Raw genomic sequence first — 13706 nt, 5'->3', positions numbered from 1 at the left:
CAAGCTTTTTGACTGTTCCTCATATCTTTGGAGTTTTGGAAGATTAAAGTTTGATTTGAAAGCAACCACTCCTACCTCATAGATATATTCACTTAATACTTTAGCTACACAGTCATTATTTTAAAGATATAAAGGAATAAACAGGCCAGTTTCATACCTCTTGGGCATTACGTTAATGGTGGAATTTTATTTAAGTTCCTTAGTTCACATTGTTGCTGAAATTCAATAACAGTGCTGTATTTGTGTTCATTATCCAGGACCATAATTATGGTGCTCGTCCTCCACCAACACCTCCGGCTTCCCCGCCTCCGTCAGTTCTTATTAGCAAAAATGAAGTAGGCATATTTACCACTCCTAATTTTGATGAAACTTCCAGTGCTACCACAATCAGCACGTCTGAGGATGGAAGTTACGGTACTGATGTGACCAGGTGCATATGTGGTTTTACACATGATGATGGATACATGATCTGTTGTGACAAATGCAGGTAAAATATTTCACACCGTTAGTTTACTCTTCATTGCTACTGTTGGTTGTTAATGTTGAAAATATAACTAAAGTCACTTTTGAAGGATTTAACAAATGCAGTTTTAAAGTGGAACTTCCAGTACTGATGATGCAGCTTATTTTGTTCCTTGGAGAAAGCATTTATGGAAAAGAAACAAACAAAAAGCCTAGCTTGGTGTGTTAGGAACCCTTTGCTAGGTGAGTCACGGATCATCAGTGTGAGCTTTATTCGTGTAGGCGCCCATCTCCTCCTGGTCCGTCAGTAAGCTAAGTACAGAAAGCAGTAGACACGGCAGATGGACACTGAGTCCTTGGTATTTCCTTGGGAATTATTTGTACTGTATAGTGAACTGCATTTTCCAGTTTGGGGAAGGTAAGCATTTTGATGGATGTTTGTTTGACCTGACTCTCTCACCTCCTTGTGACTTGAACCTCGCAGCACTCTGGAGTCTCCGTGAACCAGATCCCAGCTCCCCCTCCCCAACCCCGGCCAACCTCCAAGAAAGGCCTCCTCCCCTAGAGAAGGTGTGATTGGGATAGAAAGTGGGGTTTTGTTTGTTTTTTGGCTTTTGGGATTTTTGTTTTTGTTTTGTGGGGGAGATTCGGGGAGGATGGAGAGGGAACAGTAGGATTTGGCCTTAAAGTTCGTGGGTCTGTTCCCTGCACGAGTGGAGAGCAGAAGGTATTGAAGCAGTGCAGTGCAGACACAGACAGCTTGATAGCTTTGCACCGTTTCCTGGCTCTGGTCCTTAGCGTGTAGCTTCATTATTTGGTGGGAGTAGAATGGCATACACCTGTGTTTGAAGTGATTATCAAATTGTACAGTAGAAGTAGCTAAGTTACTGTGTATTATTTATACTCTTGTTCCCATCTATTAAAGGTTGAGTATTGATGCAGCTGTGTAGTTGAATTATATTTCAAAAAGTTCATTAAATTTTGTCAAAATATAGGAAATCAGTGTTAAGTGGAATGTCAATTTTGGTAGTATTTTTATGGAAAGTTGTGTTAATTCTTGAGTTTATTTTAATGATAAAAAATTATAGCACATTTTCAATCTTAAAAATAAATCCTCATTACCTGCAATGTATCTACATGAATAATGACCTCATAAAATTTACTTAGGATGTAAATTTAAAACTAAAAAATAATTTCAGTGAGATCTTTTATTATAAACTATCAATTGATATTATAGCCAATCATATAAAAGAACTTCTCTTAGCTGATTACATTGATGTTACAAATTGCGTAACACTTTGCATTATTTTTAATACATAATAAAGCAGTGTTTTTAATTATAATAAACTATGCCTAATGTGTAGTTACCTCTGTTAGAAACTAGTAAAATTATACTTAGGATTTTTTATATTCATGTACATATTTATAAAGAAACAGTCTGGATTATTGAAGGTACTAGTGACTATTCTTTTTACAAATATCTTCTTCTAATTTTCTGTTCCTCAGTCTGTAAAATACTCCAATACGGAATCTGTTTTCCTTTATTCCTCTTTCCATTCTCTCTGTTTTCATGTTCCTGTATTCGGTAGTCGTCATTTAAGCCCGACCGACTACCCTCTGATTGTTCAGTCATGTCTAACCTTGGCTTCTTGTTCTCATGGCATCAATTACTTACTAAGAATGTATGGTCATCTTCCTTGTGATTTGCTTTGCTGTTTCATTTCGTTGATGTACCTTATATTACCCTTCACATTTTGCCAGTTTTCCCTCTAACATTCTTAGTAATTAGTCCACTGGCTAATTGCTATGTATAGACTGGATAAGACTGTTTTTTGAAATATACGTGCCTGTAGGTCCTTCAAAAAGTCAATCGAAAAATGAAATTAAAACGAGTTTATTTTGTTAGAAAAATTATTGAAATATATGCAGTTTTTTCATATTATGTGTTTCTGCAAACTTTGACAAGTCATGATATGTCACTTGTAGACAAATGGGTATCTTGGCAGGAAAATAAAATTAGCTGACTATTGCTGTGGCACAGCGCATTAAGCTACTGCCTGCAACACTCGCATCTCGTGAGAGCACTGTTTCCAGTCTCAGCTGCTCTACTTCCAGTCCAGCTTCCTCATAACATTGCTGGGGAAGCAGAATTTGACCCAGGCACTTGAGCCCTGTCACCTAGGTGGGAGGCTCAGATAGAGCTGCACATTCCTGGCTTTCATGTGGTCCAGACCCTGGCTGTTGAAGCCATCTGAGAACAAACCAGAGGTCTCCCCCTTCTCTGTGTCACTCTGCCTTTCAAGTGAGGAAATCTTAAGAAAGAGAACAAAAAATCCATAATAAGGAGTCTAACTTCTCTTGGTCTTCATGGGATACTTCCTGGATTGTTGAGCTTTTTTTCCTCTGCTATATTTTAAACTTTATTCTGTATCTCAACCCTGGAATATTGAAAATATCTTAGTTTTTCTGAGTCTAGCTACTTCGCTGTTTTGAGTTAATACTGTATGCCACTGAAGCGCTTCCCTGTTCCGGTGAGTGGAGGAACTCCGCAGCGCCCAGCAGGTCACGCTCTGTATACTGCGCTTGACTGATCCAGCTCACTTTCTGTATCTTCAAAACGAATATTCCTCTTCATAGATGTTGGCTGTCTCCTCCTCCTGTTAATTCATAAATGTTGCTGTGATGATGCCCTTTCTTTCTGCTTCCCAAATGAAGTTTATTGAGGCCCACTGGTTTTCGAGATGCTTTTCCCATTAATTCCAAGAGTGGTCAGTCCACTTTCTGATTTTTAATAACATTTGCAGCCTGTGCCTTTCTGTTTTGAAATTGTATTTGCTGTTGAAATTGGTGTACCATGGATTTCTCGTTCTGGTTTTGCATTTTGAAATTTTATCCCTGTGAGGACGGATGTCTAAGAATCCCTCACAGCACATTTAGAGTGCTAAGTTCAAAGTAGGTGCTTTTTAAGGGACAGAGAGGAATATCACATCCCAATTTAAGGATGCTTTTAATATGTTATATGTTCTGCTTTTTTTCCTCCTTCAAGTGTTTGGCAACATATTGACTGCATGGGGATTGACAGGCAGCATATCCCTGACACATATTTATGCGAACGTTGTCAGCCTAGGTAAGTTGCACATGCCAAATAAAATTGTCAGAAATTTTATTGAAGTAATCTACAGCTAGCGGAAGTTTGTGAATTAATGAATCACTATGTTTTATCAACTCTAAGAGGAATTTTATGCTCATTGGTTTTGTAATCTGACATTGATAAAACTTAGAAAAATATTCCCTTTAATAGCATGTCATGGTCTGATTAGCATGTCATGGTTTGCTTTGTAAAGTTTTCACCTAATGATGAATAGAATAGTGGCACAACCACTAACTGATGGCATCTTTCTGTCACGTAAGTGCACTCTAAGAAAAGTTACTAGAGAAGGACTTTTCTCAAGTAAAGAATGTGGCAGGTCTGTCATTGCTTTGGTTTGCAGTAACTTTCCCCCTTTTTCTTCCTCTCTTTTTCTTCCTCCTTTGCTTCCTCCCTCCCTCCCTCCTTCCCTTCCTGATATTTTAAACCTTTGTAAAAAATTAAAATATAATGGACCTACATGTTTCTAACTCCCTGCTTCATCCATTGTGTCATTTTTCATCTATACTGTCATGTATTTTCCCTTCTCTTTATTTTGAAGAAAAATGCCAGATAATCACATTATTTCATCTGAATGTATACATATGTATTCCAGTATATTATCTATAAAAGAATTACCTTTTTAAAAAAAAGGAGTTTGTCCTTATCTGAAGCTTTGCTTTTAGTTACAGTCCAAACTATTAAATGCAAGATTCAAGAATAAGCAATTTCAGTTTTTAAACTGTGCACAGTTCTGAGCAGTGTGCTGAAATCTTGTGTTACACATTGGGGCTTTAATCATCTCTGGCCGTGCGTCTGGGAGTTGTCACAGCACTGGTCTTTAACAGTGGCCCCAAGCACAGGAGTAGTGATGCTGCCGGCTTAGAAGCTGCAAAGTGCTGCTTTGAATATCATCTTGCATCATTTCAGGAAGGCTTAGTGGAGTACTTTACGATATTTTAAGAAAACATTCACATGACTTCTATTACAGGGCAATGTTAATATTTGTTATAGTTTATTATTAGGCATTGTTAATCTTTTATTGTGCCCCACTTATATATTTAACTTTATCATCAATGTGAATATATAGGAAAAACAGTATATGTAGGATCACTAATTTCCTTAGTTTCAGGCATCTATTTGGGGTCTTAGAAGACACTTTTGAAGAGGAACCACTATACTCACGAAATCATTAATATACATATAACAAAATCTTTGTAGCACTATTGCAACATCGATGGGTTGATACACAATTCTTAAGTCCCTAGTTCTCTTATTTCCCTCACTCTGCTACCCTCTGTCACCTCTGTAACGATGAAGAAATTAGGTTGTTGATTTCTCTAGTCTTCAAATTGGCATAAAACAGTATATAAACCCCCTAGGCTTGTTTATCACATTTAGGTTGGTTGTTTTGATATGAATATTTCATAAACTGTACGCTGCTAGGTAGCATCTAATCATGGTGCTTCTAAGAAATGAATCGTTGACAGTCATTTTTTAAAACTGTTAATTTATTAGGGGTTGCAGATTAGCGATACATCATTTCTGTTGTTTATCACCTAATAGCTGTAATATTGAGAAAAAAAAAAACACCTCCCGAAAATGAAGTATTGATTGTGAACGTTCAGATACAACCACAGAGGATCCTTACTGATGCTTCGTCACCGGGCACCTCTTCAGTACTGCAGTGCTAGCTGATAGCTTCTTTGCCACCTGGCATGACCAACTGTCTTAGGCTTACTTCACACTTCTGTGGCTGAAACTCAGAACTGGCATTCAAGGCCAGAATCTAGAGCTAGTTACATCATGAGGGTCACTGTTCCTCATTTATTTGACAAAACTAGGGATGTTTTTATGATAAAATATGTGAGTTTATATTGACACTTCAAGTTCAAATTCAGAAGTATAAATTTTGTGTAACCATGTTTATAGTTGTATCTCCTTTTATCCTGACATTTTAACAACACAGATGGTAATGTGATTAGAATGTCACATAACTAATTGTTTAATCCCATGGAAGATTGCAGCAGTTTGCAAGCATCAAGAGCAGAACTAACACAGTATGATTGTACAAAAAATTTAGAACAGTTTTTTGTCTTGGGGATTAGACCTCCTGATGCTCAGTCAGCTTACTGTATTAGAATGGCCCTTGAAAGAATTTAATTATTATTAAACCATCACGTTTAAGTTACTAGCTTTATTTTGTTTTTTGTTTTTTAAGTTAAACAGTTTGAATTAGGGGCATGTTCACATCCAGTTGTGAAATAATGTAGGAAGGTCTTGTGAACCTTTGACCACCTTTAGTAGTAGTGCTTTACAAAGCTATCAATATAGAATCACAGCTAGGCTATGGATGCTGAAGTAGAGAAGGCACAGAGCAGTCCACCCACAGGCCTCCCTCAGGCTACCTTCTATAGTCACGTTTCCCCTAATCCTCTCCTGAGTTATGCTAGCCACTAAGCTGTATACCATTTTTATAATTGTATTATTTCCAGAATGTTTTATACATGGAATTAAACAGTTGGTGATCCAGCATGTGAATGAGCACTGAGTATAATCCTCTGCATAGTCATTCTAGGTGTTGCAATATTTTACGACTGTGTCAGTTTTTCTTTCATTATTGTTTTTATTCCTTAGTATTCAATGACATATACTGAGTACTGTACATGTTCATTGTTATGACAATGTCACACTCATAAGCCTTTTCATTTTCAGAAGACAAATCAAAGCATTTCAGAAAGCTCATGGAAAATGAATTAAAAGTTACCTCTACTAGGGCCAGGACTGGTACAGCTAGTTAAACCAATGCCTGAGGTATCATTAGCTTCCCAGAGAAATGCTGCTTTGAGTCCAGGCTGCTGTGTTTCCCATCCAACTCCCTGTTAATATTTCTGGGAAAGCAGCAGGAGAAGGCCCAAGTGCTTGGGTCCCTGGATGATTTCTAGGTTTCTGGCTCCAGTGTTCCCATCCTCAACCTTCACAGCCATTTGGGAAGTGAAAACAGAGTGGAAGATCTCTTTCTATGTCTTCCCCCCCCACCCCCTGTGTCACTCTGCCTTTTGATTAAAAAAAAAAAAGTTTTCTGTTGCACAAAAAAATGTTGAAATCCATGGATATAATTTTTTTTGTAATGTACATTTTCCATAAACCTTTGAAGATCCCTCATAGATACAGAATGTGAATTTGTGTTTGTTTTTGGATAAATGTAATTATATCAATGTTTATGTGATTATACACATACACATCAGCATTTGAGGATATTTCAAGAGTTCAGGGAGAAGAAGAATTTAGAGATAATTTCATTTTGCTACCAAAATTTTTTCTGTACAGGTATTTATGTGCATCTTAGTTTTCTCTTCTGTGGAACAAGTGCCCAGGTGTGCCTAATAAACGCCTAATAAGGGCCTCGGTTATCTGGTGGTTCCATGCTTCATCTTAGGGGAAATTGTCAAACTGTTTCCAAAATGGCCGTACCATTTTATATTGATGCCACCTCAAATATATGAGTAATTAAATTATTTTTAAAAAGATTGACTCCTTTATGTTGGAAGAGCAAATTTACAAAGAGAGAGAGAAAGATCTTCCATCTGTTGGTTCACTCTCCAAAGAGCTGCAACAGCCAGAGCTGACCAATCCGAAGTCAGGAGCCAGGAGCTTCTTCCAGGTCTCCCGCATGTCTGGTGGGCCCAAGGCTTTGGGTCATCCTCTAATGCTTTTCCAAGCCACAAGCAGGGAGCTGGATGAGAGGGGGAGCAGCTGGGAAAAGAACCAGCACATATAGGGGATGCTGGTGTTTGCAAGGCCCACGGGTTAGCCAGTTGAGCCATTGTGCCAGCCCCAGTTTATTTTTAGAATTGTTTTTAGTGTATTCTTGCATAATAACTTAATGAAACAGGTGTCTCTGTTATCCTGAGTTAATTTTGTAGAACAAACTATATTCAGAATAAGTCCAACATAGATATGTATCTATGTATTTGTGTTCCTTTCCTCACCTAGGTAAGCAACAGTATATTATGTAGAATACTTGGCACATTTTATTCACATTTAAAAGCTGAAAATCACAGTAGCATGTAGAGACCTATTCATTTCTGTCTAATTTCAAAGTGTTCTTACCTTTTTCATGGAGCATGGTTTATTCAACCATCCCTTTTGGGTAGGCATTTTTTAGTCTTTTCTTGCTGTGAATGGAATTGGGACTGTGCAGTAAAGGGACAGATACACCTATAAAATGTAGTCAGTCAGTGCCAAATTCCCCTCCAGAAGGAGCTATGTAATTTTGAATTCTTTGCAGTAATGGGTAAACATGCCTGTTTTCCCAAACCTCACAATGTTTGAGAAACTTGGCTTTTTGCCAGTTTAACTGGTGACAAATGTTGACCTCAGTTACACTTCACAGTTGTCTTACTGTGAGTGGAATCCTTCTAGTAGTTTTATTTCATGATTGCTTTTTTAACAGATAGTAGCTTTTGTTTTGTTAATTTGTAAGGTACAGTGACAGGAAGTGCCTTTCTGTTACCCTGGTTCATTCCCCAAACGGCCTCCGACCAGGGCTTGGGCACGGCCAAAGCCAAGGGCCTGTCGCTGCCTCCGAGTCTGTTGCGTGGACGGAAGGAACGCCAAGTACTTGGGCTGCCTCCTGTTTTCCCAGGCACATTAGCAGGGAGGGGGGTGGGTGAGAAGCAGAGTCCAGTGCTCACAGGCATGGTGACGGAGAAGCTAAGGGCTGTAGGCAGCACCCTCACTGGCCCACCTGCCTACCTGCCAGATAGTTTTTTGATGGAGTAAGTATCTGTGGTTGGATTCATTAAGAGTTGGTTAAAAAGTAACCATTACACAGGCGGTCACTTGAGGTCCGCTCAACTCTGTGACAGCTAGGACAGCTGCCTGTAATGGGGAAGAGAGTTACATGTCTTAGACAGTCATGCAGATCTGTTACTGAGTGTTAGATGTTTCAGTCTAGGGCCCTTTTTCTCGTCTAAGAATAAACTAGGGTAATTTATATCTGAGCTCTAGACAAAAATGTATATGCAATTAAAAAGTTGAGGGAGAAAAGAATGACGTATTCCATGAGCACAGGCTGGGGAGGTTAAAAACGTGCTTCTTTTCCAAGAAGACATGTATGCTAAGATGCTAGATCACATCTACATCGTAAGGCAAAGGATGCGGCACATATTTTAAATTTTTAAATTTTACTGTTTCTTACTAAATACAAAATTATAAACTGTCACATTTAAGACAGATCTGTTTGTACTTAAATTTATGAAAGTTTGATAAGTAATCATGTTAATATTCTAATGTAGGAGTTTGGATAAAGAAAGAGCAGTGCTTCTACAACGCCGGAAGAGGGAAAATATGTCAGGTGGGTAAAATGCATTTATTGAATTAAATGTAACAGAGAATAAATGGCCTGCATATTTTTAGTTAGATGTTAATACCTTATTGATGAATTTTGATTATAGGCATAATTTACAATTTCTGGTATAGATTTTTTACTTTTTTGTACATTTTAGAATATGTACTTATTATAGGAACTATGGAAGCTAAAGTCATCTAATCACTACGTGCTTAGTCATAGGTAATTTGCTGGTTTAAAGAAGTCAAATAGGTTATTTTGAAGAAAGATGGTGATCCATTAGCTTATGTGGCTTGGTGTTTGATTTTTAGGAACAGAATTTTCTAATTTTTTGTAATATATGCCACAGTTCTCATTTTGACTTTAAATATGTTGCTAGTGATACAACTGGTTGTGAATAATCATGGTTTATTTAATCATTCCTGTTTGATGTACATTTAGGTAAATGTTAGCATTTTTGCTTATTTTGTTTTTGTTGTTACATATAGTGTTCCCAATGAAATCCTCTTGGATAGGTTTTATAGCTTTTGTGTGTGTGTGTGTAATACTGAGAAATGGCTTGCCTGTATCAGAGTTAACCCCTCCTCGGGAGGGAATCCTGACTTCCGGAGCCCAGGAGTACTCCCAGGAAGCATTTGTTGTCATCCCTTTGGTTCCTTTCTGGCTTAATGAGGGGATATTTGCAATTGTGCGTTCAGATGTATCTTAGCACAAGTCAGGTGATGAAGTAAGAGATGTGTTTATTCTTTGCAAAGATGGAAATAATACCTTGTTGTGTGGGGTGCTATTTTTTATTGTTTGGAATAGAAATACTCCGTTTGCAACTTTTTATTTTGCCTTTGCAGATGGTGATACCAGCGCAACTGAGAGTGGTGATGAGGTTCCTGTGGAACTATACACTGCATTTCAGCATACTCCAACGTCTATCACTTTAACTGCTTCCAGGGTGTCCAAGGTGAATGAGAAAAGGAGGAAGAAAAGCGGGGAGAAAGAACAAAACATCTCAAAGTGTAAAAAAGTATGTTTTTACTGTTTCAGAAATGGTTAAACGGCATAGTCCAGAGGGCTAAGTTCTCCAGGACAGGCAGGAGACCCGAGTAGTGTGAGGCTGCCAGCAAGGCTTTCTTGTAAAAAAGTTAAAATGTTGATGTGTTTCAAAGATTGCAGAATTGAGGCTTCCTATTTGTTGAATTTCTTATAATACATATTTATTTTCAATTAAATTTTATCTTACAAATCATCCCTAGGATCTAATGGCAGCAAACTATTTTTATAAGCTATTGTTCTTTAAATTTGCATATTTCTGTCTTAGCATATCATAACATATGCATGTTTTCATTCTACATAGTCCATTTTAAATTACCACATTCCAATAATATTTTCCTACCTGTAGCTTTTTAGGTTGTTGCCAGATTTTTTGTGTGTGTGTATTTTGAGATTTCAGTAAAAAACTTGAATGAATAAGGTGATTCTTAAGTGTTAATTACATTTAGTTTTCCCAGAATCTCATGTTTACCCAGAATTTTATGTTAATTTTAGGCCTTTCGTGAAGGATCTAGGAAGTCATCAAGAGTTAAGGTAAGTATACACTAACTGTGGTATTAATTATAAATATTGTTAATTACTTAGGAGCTTGCTATCTTTATGTTGGCTCCATTGTTTGCAGGTTCATTGCATTTTATCTTTACCAGAAGTGGGACCTTAGAGAAATCTAACTGCATTTATATATTATTTTTGTAATCCATTGACACTGGTAAAACATTCATCAAAAGGAAAGGAATATGAGAGAACTTCAGAAAGTTCATGGAAAAATAAAAATTAAAAGTTAACTTATTTTGCTGAAAAGAATTTTGTCACCTATGATGTTGAGTTTTCAAAGGTTTGTGGAAGAATATAAAAAACCCATGCATGTATTTCAGACAGCTTTTACACTACAATAAATTTATCTTCTCAGTTTCCCACAAATACTTTGAGGTACCATCCGGAAGCAGTTTTAATTTCTAGTAATTTAGGTTTCATTTATGGCTGTATGCCATATTCCCAATACTACTTTATATTAGAGATTATATACACATACTAGTGTACAGTACCTATGAGTGCAGAATCTCATGTGAAGGACACACTTGCTCTTTTGCATAATTTTGTGTTCTCAGCCTCAACTAGTGTCGACTACTGTGGCCGCATGGGGAGTGAACCAGTAGATGGAAGATTTTTTCTCTCTTTTCTACTCCCTCTGTAATTGCCTTTTAAATAAGTAAAATATAAATGTTTACATAAATAAAAAGAATCTTTTTTTCTTTATTTTTAAGATTTATTTGTTTTTATTGAAAAGGCAGATATGCAGAGAGGAGGAGGAGAGACAGGAAGATCTTCCATCCGATGGTTTTACTCCCCAAATGACCGCAACAGCTGGAGCTGAGCCAATCCGAAGCCAGGAGCCAGGAGCTCTTTCGGGTCTCCGAAATGGGTGCAGGGTTCCAAGGCTTTGGGCCGTCCTCGACTGCTTTCTCAGGCCACAAGCAGGGAGATGGGAATCGGGGCCGCTGGGATTAGAACCAGCGCCCATATGGGATCCCGGCGCGTTCAAGGCGAGGGCTTTAACCACTACGGTATCGTGCTGGGCCCAATAAAAAGAACCTTTAAAAAAATAAGAAAATCCCAGAAATTTCATTGGCTATTTTTTTTTTGAACCATTGCTTGACATTGACTCTTGGAGTATCTGCAAATATTTTATTGGTATCCTCTATATGGCTACAATAGCAACAAGAAAACTTCAAATTGTGCTATTCTAACTTATCTTCTTTCAGTTTCTCAACTTGTATTTGGCTGATATATTAAAAGCATACTAGGCTACAATGATCTGTTTTTATTCGGAACAACTTAGGAAGTCAAATTGTCATTTTTGCTGGTTCCTTTTGTATAGAGTTGGGTGTGCGTGTATCCACAATTAGATTGAGCTAGTAATCTCTTTGCTGTGATTTCAGGGCTCTGCTCCAGAGACGGACCCTTCATCTGATGGTTCACATTTTGGCTGGGAGACAAAGATCAGAGCGTGGATGGATCGGTATGAAGAGGCCAGCAGTAACCAGTACAGCGAAGGGGTCCAGAGGGAGGCCCGGAGGCTGGCTCTGCGACTGGGCAGCGGCAATGACAAAAAGGATAGGAATCAATCAGATCTGAATACTAACAATTTACTCTTTAAACCTCCTGTAGAGGTAAATATATCCCTTGTCAAAGTGCAAAAAAAAACCTTTTTCATTTTTTTTTTTTTTTTTGACTGGAAAGCAACCGGCTTTAATTAATCTCAACATTTATTCTAATTTTAGAGCCATATACAGAAGAATAAGAAAATTCTTAAGTCTGTAAAAGATTTGCCTCCTGATGCACTTGTCATTGAATACAGAGGGAAGTTCATGCTGAGAGAACAGTTTGAAGCAAATGGCTATTTCTTTAAAAGGTATATTCATTTCTTTTGCTGTGTTTATTTTCTGTAGCTGAGTATTGAATTTTTTCTGCCTGGATAACTGATTTTAACAGAGACCTTCCCAAAATTTATGGAAAGTGTCTTTTAAGAGAAAATCATACATGGGTTCAAAATTTTTCCTTTTGCACCAAAATGAGCTTTGCTGCTTATACTGGTTTTCTATAAGCTTTTTGAAGTACCTTTGTATGCATTTTATTTTCTCGCGTAGCAGTTGCAGTGTGATTAAACAGTAATTGATAACCTTCAGACCGATGTAAAGCAAAAGAATGAAAGACACAGAAATGCTCATCAGTCTCTCCCATCTGTCTTGCCGAGAAGCCCAAATCTATCGATCTCAGAGCTAGCCCAGCTGCAGTATTGATTGGATGGATATGCAGGGTGGCAGTCAAGCATTCGGATGACTTGAGGTTATACCTTTTTCATCTAGTACCTGAGTTAATTAGAACAGAAACTGAGCAGGTCATGGTAACCACACAGACACAGCCCCTGCCTCATTATTAGAGCCTAGACTTGGTCCTGTATTATTGCATTCATTTTCCACTCCCACTTTGTTGGTCTAGGAATGATTTTGAAATCCATTTTCATGGTTTGCAGTTTTCATGGAGATATTGATACAACCGTGATAGCCACTGTCTCCCTATATGTATATTTCTATCTGAAGGGACCAGTCTGTATGTCTAGCATCTATCTTAGAATTATTGAAAACATTTCTTGTGTAACTTGGGTCTTTACTTAAGATATGGAAGATTTTTAAGAATCATTTTTTTTTTTTAAGCTTGTCTACTTTGAAGGTCAGATTTACACAGAGAGGGAGAGACAGAAAAAGAGAAAAGAGAGACCTTCCATCTGCTGGTTTGGCCCCTAGATGACTGTAACAGCCAGTGCTGGGCCAAGCTGAAGCCAAGATACAGAGCTTCTTCCAGGTCTCCCAAGTGGTGGTAGAGGCTCAAGTACCAGGGCCATCTTTTGTTGCTTTTTCCAGACCATTAGCAAGGAGTTGGATTGAAGTGGAGCAGCCAGGACTCAAATCGGCGCCCATATCGGATGCTGGCACCACAGGCGGCAGCTTTACCAGCTACACCACAACGCCTGCCTCAAGAATCCTTTCTTATTATGTAGCAAATTTGATCTTAACCCGTTAAGTCCTAAGTTTTTAATTCTGAGAGTATTTCAACAACATATTTTTGTTAAAGTTACTGTAAGTGGTATCTTTACTGCTCACATTAAATTTTAATGGGGACATGATGGGGTAAGCGTGGGGGATGCATCACTTTTCAGTG

General features: G+C 37.9%; 1 protein-coding gene across 1 annotated transcript in view; it reads left to right on the top strand.

Moving 5' to 3' along the window:
* Nucleotides 1-13706, top strand: part of KMT2E (lysine methyltransferase 2E (inactive)) — a 71592-nt gene that overhangs the window by 36022 nt on the left and 21864 nt on the right. Inside the window, exons 4-10 of the mRNA XM_058657576.1 lie at nt 258-487; nt 3509-3589; nt 8890-8948; nt 9788-9960; nt 10482-10520; nt 11927-12157; nt 12269-12399. Coding sequence (XP_058513559.1) covers nt 258-487; nt 3509-3589; nt 8890-8948; nt 9788-9960; nt 10482-10520; nt 11927-12157; nt 12269-12399 — 944 coding nt within the window. The remainder of the gene's footprint in view (nt 1-257; nt 488-3508; nt 3590-8889; nt 8949-9787; nt 9961-10481; nt 10521-11926; nt 12158-12268; nt 12400-13706) is intronic.

The sequence above is a fragment of the Ochotona princeps genome, chromosome 32 (genome assembly GCF_030435755.1).
Source record: "Ochotona princeps isolate mOchPri1 chromosome 32, mOchPri1.hap1, whole genome shotgun sequence".
Classification (NCBI taxonomy): domain Eukaryota; kingdom Metazoa; phylum Chordata; class Mammalia; order Lagomorpha; family Ochotonidae; genus Ochotona; species Ochotona princeps.
Note: the sequence above shows the minus strand (reverse complement) of the source record. Positions and strands in the feature narration are given on the sequence as shown.